Genomic DNA, 16714 nt, shown 5'->3' on the forward strand with positions numbered 1-16714 from the left:
TTAAAAGCAGTGATATATCCAGCTAGTCGTGATGGAACAAGTACTATAGTAGGTCTGTGTTCAAAAGAGGTTGAAACGCTGTGGGAAATGAGACCCTACTGAAGTTGGGGAACCACTGGGCCCCTAGGCAGTACATTCCAGGGGCCTGGCAGAGTGAAGCAAGGACTGCTGCTGTGAGTGTGCCTGTTCTCCTCTCCTCCTGGCTCTTGGAGCATCTCTGCATTGATTTCTTTATCTAAAGTTTTTTCCAGAATGATTTTTCCAGTGGTTTGTGTCTCAATGTTTCAGGATGCAAATGTGAAACTGATCAGAGAACTGCGAGAAGAAATCGATAGGCTGAAAACTATGCTGTTGAGCTTTGAACTGGTATGTAGCAACACTTCCCTACTGGAGCTTTTCTGTTGCTTTACTTTCATCTTATCTGTTAATCTTTCCATGTTTATTATAACTCGAAGGAAATTAAACTGTTCTGTGGGTGATTTTGCAATTATTATAAGGTTAACTGCATTTCTGTCACTTCTTTTTCTGTTATTATATTGATGAACTTGTAGTATAAACAGTCATGTAATGATTCAAAAGAATTTCCTTGCCTGTCTTTCATGGAGTTGTATGGCTTTGCAGTCCAGAAGTACTGTGAAATAGAAATATTTTATATATGGGGATATGGAAGCACCAAGACAGTATAAAATATTAACCGTAGGTGTAATTTCCCTGCCAGACTTGTGAACCAGTGACCTCAGAAGTATTTTGGAGGTTTCACCCTGCCTGCACACTCTATTCCCCAAAAGAAGTTGTGAACATCTGTGAACCCTCATAGTACAGCTGACATCCCTGATGTTTTTCTCCTTTGGAATAATAATAGCGTCTTGGGTTTCCATGCCATGGAGAGAATATTTTGCTGGGAGAGACAGGAGCTACAATCCAGGATTTATTTACACAAAAGTGTCACTGTTATTGCTTTTTCACCATTTAAAATAAATAAATAAATGCATGCAATAGCCAGAGAGATGTAGGGTAGATGCTAGCAGGCATCTTACTAGAAGGCAGCATGTGTATTTTGTCTTTCTTTCTCCTGGCTTCATCACTGAAATGCTGGCAAGTGAAAGAACATGCCTGCCAGTTGTGAATAAGGAAACATGGATCTTTGTGGCTGTTGTTTGTACAGAGGAATTCCAGTCCCTCTTGGAGTGATGACAGGAATGGAAATCTGACTGAGCTGGTTCTTCAGAATGAAATGAAGGTGTGTATGATTTATTTGATGCTGTGACTGTCTCCTGTTTCACTAGGCCGAGGGTCTAGCTTTAGTAGAAGTATTTCTGTCTTAATCATTTCCTTTTTTGCTCTGAAGATGCAGGAAACTGCCATCCTGAATGCATGTTGAGTGTCCTCTACCAATTTGTAATGAAAGTCTTGTGTCCTTAATGGGACACATTCCATTGTGTTTCAATAAGCCTGCACAATCTACTCCTCATTTGAAAGCTGTCTCAGTATTTCACAGTAATTCATTATACAGAGTCTGTCCCTTCTAAGATTAAACTCCTCCAATTTATTCAAATGAAATTATTGTGCAATTGCCAAAATGACTAAGAACACTTGATCACTGGTAACCTAGAAATGTTTTGGAGACCTTAAGTTTAAGCTTTGTGCAAAGACAGGCAAAATATCTTGTTAGCATGATCATACCTCTTTCTGACATTCCGGGAATGAGTCTCCAACAGATTAAACCTGCTTCACTAGCTGGTAATACTGTTTTAACCCAATTTTTTGTTGCCACAGAAATATACTGCAATTAGAAATACATCTGCAATACAACTGGTGTAACTGGAAAAAAATACAGTTCTTTCTGGAGAAATTTATCTATGAGAAATGTTAACCACCTTAGTAAGTGAGATTGTTTCCTCTCTCTTTCTTCAAGATTGAGCAATTGACCAAAGACTGGACAAGTAAGTGGGCAGACAGGAAAGCCATCATGGAAGAATACAGTGTGGACATCAACAAAGAAAAAGCTGGAGTAACAATAGATTCTAATTTACCTCATCTGATGGCTGTGGATGATGATATCCTCAGCACAGGAGTTGTGCTGTATCACCTCAGGGTGAGATATTGTCACTTGTCTTATTTTTCCGTTTAATTTGAAAACATTTGTTTTCTTTGGAAATGGAGAGTGGTTAGGGTGGCGTTACAACTACAGGTATCAAAAAGTAAAGGTCACAGATCACAAGACACATAAAATGGAGGGAAAATCAGGCAAGAACACATGAAAATGGAGGAGGATAAGAATTCATATATGAATTGTCCTTATATTCATATAAGAACATACATTGGCCTCTTATGAATGTATGTGTAAACCATTTGCTAATGTATCGTAAGTAAAGCAAAATACTCAAATAGTTTGTCCACAAAGCATGACAATAGTTGTGTGTAAACATAAAGGATGGTGCTTAAAGTATACCAGACATACTGGTCCACCTTTTATTAAATATTTGTATACTTAAGAATGGAATACTTGTATATGTACAGATAAATGTAAGCTTTAACAGACACAAGGTCACTTTGGCAATGACTTCTCCTTTACAAAGCTTTAACAAACACAAGGTCACTTTGGCAATGACTTCTGTATATTGCTTTTAACACTACCAAGTCTGCCAAATAGATTCCAGGGGTGTAGCATGAAGGCTAACTCCTTGTGATCCCACTTGATTGCCTACTTTTGAAAATAAGGTAGAAATCCTGGCCTCACACATATTATTTTGCTGTGTAGCTGCTCGTTTAAAGCAAGGTTTTTGCCAAGAAATGTTCATAATATTATGTGTCTATTACTCCACGTTGCATCTTATGATGTGCATGGCTAGATCAAATAGTTTTAGGGGATTTTTTTTTTTTTTTTTAGTAAGTCAGTGCTAAGCTGGACTTTAACTTTTTAATGTTGTTTAAATGAATGGAAATTCCTGAAATATTGATGCTATTTAATGTGAAAGGAATGATGGTACCTCATGAGATGCACTCATTATCAAAACATGTTAAATATGGTTGGAAATCATGTGTCTGCTACTAATGAAAAAATCTTTATCCAAATCTAGGGTTTGTGGTAATTGATATAGTTTAGGGACTCAGGATTTTTCTTTTACTCCTGCTAAAACCCACAACAAATATTTAAAACAGAAATCATGATGTTCTACTATCATGTTGAAAGAGAAAGGTAATTTTTCTCATGCCAACACAAAGAAATTGTACCAGGTAATAATTAGGGGCCAAGTAATGACATCTAGTGCTGATCGACATACAGCTTTAACTACTCAACTCTATATTAACATTAAATGTTATTTATTTAATAATAATAATATTTATTAGAAGCAATTGCTACTAGTTAAATGTTTTTCTATTATGTGCCATTTTGGAAACACCAAATATTTCCCCATATTAATTTTGACAACACCTATATATATTCATTTTAGTGGAGTAACCTGGTTTGAAGGGTCACCTGAAATCATTCGTGTCTCTCTGTCACACTAACATCTTTGTCCCTTCTTTCTTTGCTCCTAGATGCTGCCTTTTCTTTTCTTTGTGCTTTACACCTTTTAGTCTCTGGTGTCTGTTACCTTCATCTGAACAGCAAGAAGGTAAAACATTAGCGGTTCTGTACATATTAGGGCTTCAACATATAGCAGCACTTTACATTGCACTTCTAGCGAGAGGTTATGGCAGCACTTTTCACATCATGTAGAATAAATATTGTATTACTCTTCTAGTCTCTTGATATTCCATAGTATTAATTGCACTGATCAATGCTGTGCCTATGCTTAATATTCTGGTTTTCATTAACATTTTCCTATAATTTAACTGACCTTTTTTGCATAGCGTAAAAATATATGATTTGTTTATATTGTTCTAGTAGAAGATGTACTTCACAAACTGTTTTGAAAGTTGGAATACTCACAAAAGTGAAGGGGGGAAACAATCTCACTCTTTATGGTTTTGTAATGCACCTTGGGAATTCTACCCTTAGTCATCAGACACAGCCAAAGAAGATAACAGTGTAAAAGCACTTCAGCAGATGTGAAGATGTACCTCAATATGTTAAGATCTAGTTCTGCAATCATTTAATCTGAAACATCTTTCACTTTTTCAGGTAGAATACACAATATTAAATTTGGAAAGAGTATAAATATTTAAATTATTAGCTTAGTAATAGCATTTAAAAAGAATGAAACCAACATTGGCCTGGGTTATGGCTATTTTTGTTTTGTTTTCTCATATTGAGTTGCTTTGTTTGTATTATATCTGTACCCTTGTTCTTATCTGCAGTTTTTAGTTTGATTTAAATTCACTCAGAGCCACTCCGCCAACTGGGAGACTATTGTGTATTTCATGAGCCAATACTGCTGTAATATGCTTTTCTGAATTAAACTGTATTACAGTTATTAATTGTAGAGTTATTTCAGTGTATTGTAAAAAAATTCTTTTAGGATTACAATAACTATTTGCTTAGTGAAAATGAAAATTGATAGATCTTTTAGGAGTTGGATTACTTCTCTTGTATAAAATTTTTGTTGCTAACTCACTTGATTGTGTGAAGTGAGGCAAAGGCCATATGGATCATAAATTTTCTACAAGTTGTGGCAAATCCAGGTGGATATTTTGTGGCTGAGTCCACTGCACATTAAACTGGCATGTAACTCGGTAGTTACTCCAAAGCAGGGGCACTGGGCTAATCCAGCTTTCAGCGTCTCTAGCAAGGAAAGTCTCAGCAGGGCTTGAACCAGAGGGGTCTGTGAGTTGGTTCAGATAGCTGAGTTCTGTGAGGAGCTGCATGATAATCATTCCCGTTCCCTCCAGTGCACAAACCCACTGTGATTTACCCATAATTACCCATAACTGCATCATCTTAAACTAGTGCACAGCTTCCATTTTCCCAGTCTTCAGGCTTCTGATTACTACTTCCTGCTTCACCTTTAAATCTAGGGTCCAATATGCAGAGAGCATATTCAGCACATAAAAATCACATAGTTTGTTGTCCATAATTATTTTTAATATAACTAAAAGATTGCCTCTAAAGTAGTCTTAGAGTGGATTTACTAATAAGTTTGCCATAACCAAGTGTAGCATATCTTCAGAACTGGGAAATTATCTTGCTTTGTTTTCCTAGGAAAAAATATAGAACAGGTAATGAAAAATACTAGATGGACAGATATGGTATATTAATTTTCTCTTTTTTGGTAGATTTTTTTCCCCAAGGTATTGATTAAATTAGGTTTTTTTATTGGTATTTGCAGTACACCGTAAGAATACTGTCTCCCTTTCATCACTGGCCCATAATATGGTTTGAGTCTGCTTGTTCAGGAGATATTTGTTCCTAGGCAGTTCTATTCTTTGAAGTTACTGAATCTTCAAGTTGGGGAACTTGTCTGTCTGCCATAAGCACCGAGACTTTTCATAAATGTAATTTAATTTGCAGAAAAAAATTTCTTCTTTAGTAGTTAGTTTGAAGAATTCATAATCTATGATGGAGAAGGAATTTGGTTACTTTTATATCTGAAAAGCCTTGTTAAGTGAATAATCATTTTGCAGCTTCTTTCTGCATAGATATTCGTAAAAAGAATTATCTCATTTCTGAAAACATCATGTCTCACTGTAAAAGTTCAAAGCATCAGAACATGTGTTCATATTCAAAATATTTGTCTCAAACACAGTCCAAAAATCATCCACTGAGGATTACTCCATCTACAGCAGTCTTAAGAGGAGATGCTGACATAGCTGCAAGATGGGAAGTAATTGCAATGCTTTGGGGGACAGCAGACTAAAGTATTGCAAAGTACATAGTGTTTGCTTCAAACAATTCAGTCATTCAGAGGCAATTTATTTCAGCTGGTTACTAAGATGATGTATCAAAGAGTTTTTATTATATATCGTCCACTTTTTGTAACCCACTTTTAAATGAGTTCTTTTCTTGTTTTAGGAAGGAACAACCAAAATTGGAAGAAGTGATTCAGACCAAGATCAAGACATTGGTAAGAGAATGATATTACAAATTATTTTATGATATGGTCAGTTCAAACCAAGAGGTTTATATGTGTCATGTGTAATAGCTTTATAATGTTTCTGTTTATCAGCTTTCTTTATAGAATAAGGTAAGTAGAAGAGTCTAATTATTTAAGTTGACTAAAATATTTTGGTTATTTTTTGTTTAAGAGGTCAGAAAGTCAGTGGTCTTGACCTAACTGAGTTCTCTTCAGAATTTTCTTCCCACTTGTGAAATGCTACACTGGAGTTTAGAAATACCTTCATCCAACATCCAAATCCTTGTATGATCTATTCTAGACTACTGGCATAAGTGATCATGAGACACTGAAAATGCTTTTCAACTCTAATTTGACAGGATATTTTATGTCTAAAATCCAAATGATTTGGAATAGTTCTTAATTTTAAGTCAGTCTCAAGAGCCGGAAATCATGATAAAGAACTGAAACTGGAAACTTTGTGGAACTTTGGTTAAGTTTTCCTAAGCTTGGTTAAATTTGATTATTTTCTGCCTGTAAATTAGTAAAATATAAACAATAAATGCCATAACTGCATTAACAAAATTCAGCACAAATGAAGAATTTTCACATCAGCTCACAAATGAGGAAGTGATGTATAGTTTTCCAGAGCCAGAAATACTTTAAAGGTAAAATCTCACTATTTTCAATAGTGAGTTTCGATAATAAGTTTTTTTTCTGTGATTAAGTACTTGACTAGCAGTCAAAGATGACCATTTAATCTTCTTGTTCTACACATGACATTGTTCTCTAGGGTATGAAGTATGCATAGTGTCAAACAGCATGTGGTTGTCTGTTCTGAGGAAAATAGTGCAAACCCAGCCCCTTCAGCAGGTGGGATAAATCTGTATACTGTAGTTTTGCAGGGGCAGTGGATTGAAAGGAATCACTGTACAATAGACAATAACTGTGGGATTGTGACACTGCAACCAGTTCAAGGTGCACGCTGCACTGTGAATGGATGTGAGGTGACTGGATCGTGCCGTCTGTCACAAGGTAAGGCTTGTTCTTCACTGTGAATTTTGCATTATAATCAACTTACTACTGGAGTTTTGAGACAAGAATTTATGGAACTTGAGCAGCTCTAAGAAATACATCTCTCAGTCTCCTATTGCTCCTTGTTCCACAAGGTTTGATCCATGGCTAGAGCTTCCAGATTAGGACAAATGAATCAAGTACCTCACAGAAAATAAAATTAAGATATTGTTGACAATATTCTGACCTCTTTTGGCAACAGTCGTCTGTAGGCTTCTGAAGAGGGAAGACCTGTAGTCAGAGGCACTAATGTGGAAAGTAATGGAAACTGGGTCTAATCCAGCTGACCACTGGTGGAGCTTTTTGGCACATGTATAATATGGTTTAAATGATCTTCAGCTTTTTCACAGCTTGTTTACGTGGAGGGTACTAGCCACTAAGTTATAGGCTATGGTGGATAAATTCAGATTAAATGGGTCAGGCTCCCATATTTTCAGGTTGTTTAAAATAACAATCCAGCTTCTGGGAATTTGTGATGATCTGGATTCTTAAAAAGTCTGTAAAAACAAGTGGGTTGGTTACAATTTTGATATGAAGTCATGCTGATCTTTAATATGACCAGGGAATAGCTTGCAGAGATCTCCAAGATTAGTTTGCTTGGATGCTGTCATTCCAGAATCATAACTCTGCCATTCCATAGCGGCACATTTTGAAAATAGTTCTCTATTTTGTGACTGTCAGAAAGCTGCTGGTCAGAATTTTTTAGGTTTTTTTTTTTAACACATTATTCTGTAGTAGTTTGTTTAATTATGTCTCTATAGATGTCTTTATTTTTTTTCCACAGGGGCCCTTGTTGTCCTTGGCAGGTCACATAAATTTAGATTCAATCACCCAGCAGAAGCTGCTATCTTAAGACAAAGAAGATCAGTAAGTTCTAAAACCTGTATTTTTCTCTCCTATTTTTGCATTGATTTGCCTAATTTTTTTTCCTTCTTAAAAGCCAGTGTGATAAAGATAGTATTTCTTCTCATCATCATAATCACTTACTTCATTTCCTCCATCTAATGGTCTGTAAGGACACTAAACCTTTTGTGGGAGGATGCTAGCACTTCTTTCAGATGTGCTTAGCAAAAGATGGTGCAGATCCCTTGAATAATTTAGTGTTTCCTATTTCCAGTCATGACTACAGTGGGATTGAAACAATAAGGCAGAATACCACAGTGAAAAGACCAGTTAAGAATGTTTCCACATTTGATAATTTTCTGAATTATCTTTCTCTGTCATTTCACTGTCTTGAATGAGGTATACTAGAAGAAATGGAAAATTTATGGGATTAAGTGGTTAAGTGTTGTTGTCGTCTCTGAAAGCACTTAATTGTTACATACATGAGAAATAGAGAAAATATTTCTTGGTGGTAAGCTCAGGAACTGACTACTGTAAGATATTATTTGGTCAGCTAGTTTAATAATGTTTAAAGAATTAGATAATTCTTAAAAGTACTGGCATATATAAATAAAAACCCTAACTTAAAGAATGTAAATTTCCTGGTTTAGGAGTTAACCATATTTTTCAACTGATACTGGCAAAAATCTACCATTTAAAATGGATTTTCATTTAGTAACATTTTATACTTTCCTCTCAACTGTCCTTTTGTACTCACTTCTGTAATTGAGATGAGGGGCTTAAGTTCTATTTGGTTTTGTTCATGATTTCTTGATTAGCATGCAGTGCATTAAAATAGAGTTGCAAGAAGATTTGTGCTCAGTTACAAATACTTAGTGATTTTGCTAATTATCAGAGACTAAGCAGAAGTTTAAGTGAGATTATAATTCACATGGGAGGTATGATGCTGCTTTGCACACAGTAGTTAGCTGTGGCAGTATTAATGATAACTGGGAAGTTCCTGGCTTGCTATGATGTTTTTTCTTCCTGTCTTACGTTGTGTGTTTTGTAGATTAATGAAACCCCACGCACTCTAAGTTGTGGAGCTTTGGACTGGCTCAACTTGGATGGAAGTTGCACCAATTCTCCACACTATATCCTTTCTACTCTTTACAAGTAAGTTTAAAACTAAGAAAAAATCCCACCATTTATCATGTGGGATGATGTCTGAAACCAGGGACTTGGTTCAGGCAAAAGTAAGATACATATAGAATGAGTCCCATCATGCGTTCGAGAGGTTAAATAAAAGCATCTGAGAAAATGCATTGGCTAAATTACTTATACAGAGCATTAAGATATCCAAGCAACAAACCTGAAAAAGTGTTTACTGATGCACAATCAAGAATATACCTTGAATGAGACTGTCAGACGACCTTAATTCAATTGACTTGCATATCTGTATTATAGCTGTTTTGATTTACAACTAATTCTAATTTTTGCAATATTCTTTCTTCAGTGCACAGAGTGGCCTTTTCAGGATATAATTTAGTTGAGGCAATTATTACCAATTCACTTTTCCTGCTAATTTGTTGAGGAAATCAGGTTTGTTCATAAATTCCCTTTAGTTCAAGTCCTCATTGGGCCTTTCATCTCAGAAAGCCATTGTGATTCTCTCTTGTTTTAAAACTGAGCAGTAAATGAGGCATATACTACTTCCAAAATGTTGAAGAGCTGCTCATACTCAGTGTCTAGTGTATGCTTTTGTGGCAGAGCCTTTCTGAAATGGGAAGAATTGGTGTCAAGAAGACAGTGATTACTGTGTATCAGAAAAATTAATTGAGATGTCTTCTGTGTTTCAATTCCTAATAATGAAAATAGAGTATCATAGAATTAAATGTGATTTTTTAATTCCTCTCAGCCTGGCACATTCAATTGACCTGTTAAAGGCAAGAAACAGCCATCTTCTCATTTGTATCTGTTGATTGTTCTGCTTCTTTCTAGAGTGCTTTTGGTGTGGTAGCATACTGGGAATCTTTTTCTAGAGGAAATATCTCATCTCTGGATGAGGTACTCCGGCCGTCTCCAGAAGGAAATGGGAGAACTGGCTACCTTGGATATAGAAAAGGCTGAGGTTCTTAATGACTTCTTTTCCTCAGTCTTCAAGTGCTCTCACCTTTCTGACCAGACCGAGAAGAGTAAAGGTAGAGACTGGGAGGATGAAACCCCTAAACCCACTAGAGAAGAGTATCAAGTTCGAGACCATCTTAGGAACCTGAATGTGCATAAGTTCATGGGTCCTCATGAGATTCATCCTCTGGTCCCAAGGGAACTGGCTGATGTAGTTGCTAAGCCACTGTCTATAATTTTTCAGAAATTCTGAAGTCAGGTGAAGTCCCTGATGCCTGGAAAAAGGGAAACATAACCCCCATTTTTAAAAAAGGGAAAGCAGAAGAACCAGGGAACCAGTCAGTCAGTCTCACCGCTGTGCCTGGCAAGATCATGGAGCAGATTCTCCTGGAAGCTATGCTTAGGCACATGAGAAGTAAAGAGGTGATTGGTAATAACCAACATGACTTTACCAGGGGAAAGTCATGCCTGACGAATTTGGTGGCCTTCTGTCATGGGACCACTGAATTTGTGGATGGGGGCAGAGCCACAGATATCTACCTGGACTTATGCAAGGCATTTGACACTGTCCTGCACGACATCCTTGTCTAAAAGGTGTCTCTGAGTATTTTGCAAACTCTAATATAGGACTGAGTGGACTACAGGGAGTGCTTGTTTGCTCACCAGTAAAAAGTCCACCCTAATGCAGGGTCTTGTCCCTGTCAGAAAGAGATGCTTAGAGGAAAATCTAGGGATAGGCAAAGCTCTCTGTGTGTGTTGTGTGTGTGTCTCTCTTCTTCTCTGTTTCCCTCTCACTTGAAAGTTCTTGGTACTCTACCAGATGCTAGCAATCTGCATCTTGAAGTCTTCTTCTACTGAAAATTACGGTAACATCTTTGTATAATAGGGTTCAGTGAAGTTTTCTTGCCTTTTTTGAAAGTATTTATGATTTCTTATTTTTCTTTTTTACAGTCAGAAATGTAGAAACTGTAGAGAAAGCAAATGTTCTCCTGAAGAAAGGTAAGAATATTAATGTGTCTAAATCATGCTGAATTTTTGACCCCTTTAGCTTTGTCTTTCTCCTGTGCTTCGCTGCTTTCCTCCAGAAGAGATTGGAAACTAGACTTCAAGCTTTAATTCAGTTTTCTTATATTGAAACAAGAATCTGTACATGCAGCTGAGTTACAGGCAAGTCTCTGCAACCATGTTTTTTCTTCATACTAGATCTTGTGCAAATGATTTGCGTCTTGGTTGCATGTGTAACCTGCATTTGAAAGCCATAATTATAGTGGGGTTTACTCTGAAGCTGTCACCAATTTGCAGCATATAAGAACTCTAAATATGTTCAGTTTTAGGTCAATAGTAGGTATTATGAATATTAATTAGTATATTGAAAATTCCTTGGACAAATTTGGTTATCTTCTGGTGGAACTAAAATGGCTTTAGGGAAGAGTAAACAAAAATTAATTCCTAGCGTAGAACATGGTTCATGTGTGCGAAGAAACACAGCAGCTGAAATAATTCAGAAATTTTGGGGTTTCCATGGGTTTAAGTACTTTTTCATCATGAACTGATGGTACTTTGCTTTCTTCTGGACTTCTTATTTCAGAGCACATCAATATATGTATTAAAGTAATGATTACTTATTGATATAAGTCTTACTACCCATGCTGTCAGTATGATGACATTTTTCTTATCTACTTTTCGTGGGTTGAATTACCCAACCTTTAATTGTATATTAAAGTATTTTGAGAAGTGAGAGAAAAATGCATTTCTACCATTGCACACAAATATTAAAATTTAGGAATGAAAATTTCCTTGAAAAGGGGTGTGATCCAATGTACTCTTACTTGGTTGCTTGCTCATACACCCTACTCAGAAGAGCCCCAGTGCTTCAAACTTCTGATGGTTGTTGTCAGCCAGCAAACACATAGAAAGCTTGTGAATGGCATCAGTTGTCATATTATAATATCACCATATAAATACATAATAAAGTTCTTGCTCCTGTCGTTGTTTTAACACCATACTACATATAAACTCTGATTTTATCATCTTGCTGGTTTGAAAAAAAACCAACAAACCATAGGAGTCGTTCCATTAGTGTCCAGTGATATAGCAGTACCCTGACTTCCACTGCTTGGAAAATGTTTAAACCCTCTTTCCATGAAAATACCAACATTGCTGGGAGGGGGAAATCTGATGCAGCATCTCATGCTGGAGAACACAACACAATTATTATTCTAATGTGGTATAGTTAACATGTCCCACTAATATTTGTCAAATACTCTGAGTTTTCACCAAAAGCTTTCATTTGAGAATTTCTAAGTGCTCTACAAAAGTGTCTGATGCATCTGTTAAAACATCCCTGCAGTATTTCATTTCACTGAGAAATGCACTGTGTCAATTATAGCAACTCTACAACTTACAGCAGAATCGTGTATAGTAGATTAGCAGGAGAACTTAAATAATTCTCTATATAACTGAAATTGTGAAGAGAAAACCTGCAATAGCTGAACTGGAATTTAGAAGGGCAGCATTGACCTTTACTGAGTGTGTGGCCATGTCTTGTGGCCATGTCTTGGACCTGTGACTCTTTGCCAAAAAGTGGTCTGTTTTAGAGATGTTTTTTAAGGGTTGCCTTAAAATAAGTCACTGCCTTACTGTTATTTTGGGGGCTTAAGCAAAGAAAAGGAGGTTTTGCATGGAAAGGTTAAAAAACACACACACACAAAAAGCACAGTTGTGCTGTTTCTGTAAGCAAACCAGCTAATCAGAAATCCAAATGATACTTCACCTGATGGTAGCTTCCATGAAGGCAATTACGCTGTGTGCACATTTCCAAAAATTCCTTATTTCTAAAAGCTTCTGACTCTGCTGGCCATTTTTTTCTGATTTCTGGTTCCCATTTCCTGTCCACTACTCTCCAGCTTTTGCTTTGAATTCTGAGTGGCATTCCTTCAGGAGGCTGAAGGAGGTGATAATACAAGGTCTTGGTATTTACTTCATCACTCTTCCCTTTTCTTTAGGGAGCAGAAGGGAGAGGTTTGGGCCTCTGTGCTAGGCAGAAGCAGAGCTATGATCCTGTGCAGCTGCGTGGTACGTGCTGCTGTGTGATGCTCCAAGGCTCTGCAGGAAGGGACTCAGATTGGATACTGGCAGAGGGGGAGGATGGAGTGGGGGTGGATGTATGTTAGCAGATAGGCTTGTAACTCTGACCTGTGATTGCTCTCACTCCTGGGGTATGCAAGAGTACAAAATGCCATTCCAACATCCTTCTTTCTGCTTTAATATTAACTCTTCTTCCCCTGGAAAAAAGCATTTGTGAAGGAAAAATGGGACTTGAACACTAGGCAGCCAGAAAGATGGGGATGCTAACTTGACTGATGTTTTGTTTGGGAAAATTGATGAATTTCAGCTTTTAGGAAAAGTGATTAATTTCACTGGGGTTTCTCTCTCTGAACCTTAAGATTTTGTTGCATCAGGTATTCAGCCTCACCACAGAGCTATTGCTGCCATAGTTACTGAAAACTGCATTATGCTGTAGCAGCCGCCAGCCTCTGCATCAGCAGTGGAAGTGTTTGGGGAAGAGGGGAGGAGAATTGCACAATAGGATCCCAGAGAGCTGACAACAAAACTGTCTGGAAAAAAATGTGGATTTACAGATGGTTCATTTAGCATGCATCATGCAAACTTTGTGGAGAGAAAGATGAGATGGATAAACAATCGGGCAGAATTGGTATCATGAAAATTGGTGATTATCTTTAGTTTAAGGTTGGTGTCCTTTTGTTGCAATTTTACTTGCTGTTTTTGAAGGATTTCTTGGAGGAGGGGTAACTGTTGACGTTCTTACTGCATTTGGTGTATGTAGAAATCTGCATGCTTTTATGAAATGCTCTGCAGGGTTGCTTTTTTTAATATGCTGCATGCCAGAGTATGCTGGTCCTGTGAAACCAAGACATTATGCAGTCTTGATACCTACAGAAATGAAGCTGTTTCTCTTATGTTTGTCCTGAGGTTATTTTATTTCATACTAAGGTTATATTATTTCATACTCAGTATACTGAGTGTAGATTGCTTATGTGGAAAAACAGGAATGTGAGTAATAGCAGTCTGTGCTTGATTCCTGTATCTGGTAGCATTCTGGTATTCCGATCTAAATTTAACAGTTCATCTGATTTAAGACGTTTTCGATAAAAGAAATGAGTGATCTCATCTACCTATTACAAAATTTGTCTAAATTCTTATGTTAACTGGATTGATACTTGTATTTGGTTTAATCATTCAAACATATTATACAATCTGATTGTTCTTCGAATTGTCTGTTAGATGATTTAGCTATGAAGTGTGTGTGACTGTTATTTTCTTTCTGGGCTATTGTCATCTCATTTTTTAGTTAAGTTTGTCATGTTATTTTCACGAACCAGCAAGAGTGTGCTGACATTACATAGCATGTTTGAAGGTAGAAAGAGAGCATTCTGACTTTATGTTCTTCATCAGTTCCTGTGAGAGAGAGATCTGTATCCCAAACCAGCCAGTCATTTTGCTCTCTCAGTCAGTAGTTTCATGGCCAGAGGGAAAACATCTTCTGGCATACATGTATTATGTAAGTGGCTCTGTGTGAATTTTCATTGTTTTTGTTCCACTTGAGAAAACTGTCTTTAAGAAACAGCTTCATAAAAAGGTGGTTAATGTTCAGTCTCTGTATTCAGACCTGTCTTTGCTGCCCTGCATGTTTTTTTCTGTACTATTAAAAATTAGGAAATGAAGCAAAGAGACAGTGAAATAACAGCAGAACTGCAATTTGTATATATACCTTCAGGAACAATATTTTACTATAGAAACTTTGACCTTACAGAGGGAGAATTGTACCAACTAGCTGGATCACCTGAACAAAAGCAGAAATAGCACTGCAATGGTTGCTTTGCTGTTTTTGTTTTTTCAAGGTTTAAAGTGAAGTATGGGTATGCCTCTGGACTCTGTCTTTCTGGGGTGTAGTCATAGTACAGAGCTGTGATTAATAACTTCAGTTTGGCCTGCATTGTGTTCTGCTCTGTATGCAAACACACATGCCTGTTGGAAAGGATCTCACAGTTTCATGGTAGTTCAGCAAAAAGCCATTACCACACACGAGGGAATATGCTAGTGCTGCTGAGAACAGCAAAGACACTTCCATGTGCTTTGTTTGCATTGCTTATTCTCTGATACTTTATAATGTGGGGGTGGGCTGTAGTTTCAGCAACATTGAAAAGTATGGGAAAAGCTTGTGACCCTCTACCAGTTGTAAACAGATGGTACCAAACCACCTTTATGAGCATTGTTATGTGTTTGGATTGAAATGCAACACTGAATTTTTCATACACTTAAATGTTCTAGGTATCAGTTTGTAAACAGTTTGAATTCTGATTGGTCAGTTTTATGGAAAGAATGGCTGTGAGCAAAAAGTCATGGTTGGGAAGAATGAGAGATATTTTATATGAAGCATTTTGTTTTATCTAGTTTAGTAAATAGTTGCAGAACAAGAATTCTTTCTCTCCTGTTTTACTATCATGCTTTGCTTTTCAGCCTGCTGGCAGTGATTTACTCACTTTCCTCAGTCACATATAGAATGGTGCTAGTAATCATAAATGAATAGAAATCAGCTCTTCTGATATTTGACTTTCTGATGCTAACGGATGTTCGTCTCTTCTCTTGAGTCAATGAATGTACTTTGCTTCTTTCACATGTGTCACAGACTAAGTGACTTGCCCAAGGTCATGCGAGACCAGTAATAAATTTAGGCTCATATTTTTCAACTTTCATACCAGCTTAGGAATCAGAGCTTTTCAATGTCTGCAGTAAAACAGGTTAAAAAGACTACCCCATCATCAGAATATGCACAGTGACTCTGTTAGTTTTAGTGCATAGGCATCCAGAGACAATTCTCCTCCTGCAGACCTTGCAGCCCAAGTATGTGAAAGCACAGAGGTGATGAAACTGTTCCAAAATCAGAGATGTTTTGTCTCAGGTCAGTACTTCAACCTACAGATTAAATGGCTGCTCCATTACATTTCCCTTGGAAAATATATTAGACAACCTCACAGCTGCATTCAGGGAAAGCCTCCACCAGACTTATCATTGAAACCACGGGAGCTTTTCCTAAATGACATCCTTTGGGTTTAATACTGTGCTCAAAAAGTGATTCTTCTGTAGTTAACCAGTCTAGCTTTAACCTCTGAGTTTGTCCTCCAGTTGTTGGTGGCATTACAAATACCTGAACAGCTGAAGATTTGTAATTGCCATACAAATGTTTCAGTGCTGCAGTGAAGTATCAATTCAAACCTACTTCAGCTGAATGAGGAATGAGGCATCCCACTTCTATTTCCTGGAAATTGATTCGTTTATCTGAAAGGAAAAAGATTACAAATCACAGGGTGCTGGCGTCTTTGTAGTCAAGCCAAGGACAAATAGATCTTGAAGCTGCCTATACTTATAATTTGTTCCTGTGGGTCACAAATAGACACAAACCATCTAGCAGATGATGCTGGCAAAGTTTGTACTTTGTTTGCACCATGCAAAACAATTAAACAGAAGATGTTCTCTCAGTCTCATCAGCATTACATTTACATAAACATTAAAACAAAACTGAATTCTGTTTTCCTCAGGTGAGTGGGTGTCACAGTAATACTGTAAAGTATTGAGAATCTTAAGGCTTTTATGTACTGAGGTTTTCCCACTGC

At 37.0% G+C, this 16714-nt stretch overlaps 1 protein-coding gene across 1 annotated transcript in view; it reads left to right on the forward strand.

The window, feature by feature from the left end:
- STARD9 (StAR-related lipid transfer (START) domain containing 9) overlaps nt 1-16714 on the forward strand; it is an 89765-nt gene that overhangs the window by 48886 nt on the left and 24165 nt on the right. Inside the window, exons 14-21 of the mRNA XM_009074938.1 lie at nt 289-366; nt 1166-1240; nt 1916-2095; nt 5957-6008; nt 6894-7031; nt 7855-7937; nt 8965-9068; nt 10971-11018. Coding sequence (XP_009073186.1) covers nt 289-366; nt 1166-1240; nt 1916-2095; nt 5957-6008; nt 6894-7031; nt 7855-7937; nt 8965-9068; nt 10971-11018 — 758 coding nt within the window. The remainder of the gene's footprint in view (nt 1-288; nt 367-1165; nt 1241-1915; nt 2096-5956; nt 6009-6893; nt 7032-7854; nt 7938-8964; nt 9069-10970; nt 11019-16714) is intronic.

The sequence above is a fragment of the Acanthisitta chloris genome, unplaced genomic scaffold (genome assembly GCF_000695815.1).
Source record: "Acanthisitta chloris isolate BGI_N310 unplaced genomic scaffold, ASM69581v1 scaffold18115, whole genome shotgun sequence".
In the NCBI taxonomy this organism is placed as follows: domain Eukaryota; kingdom Metazoa; phylum Chordata; class Aves; order Passeriformes; family Acanthisittidae; genus Acanthisitta; species Acanthisitta chloris.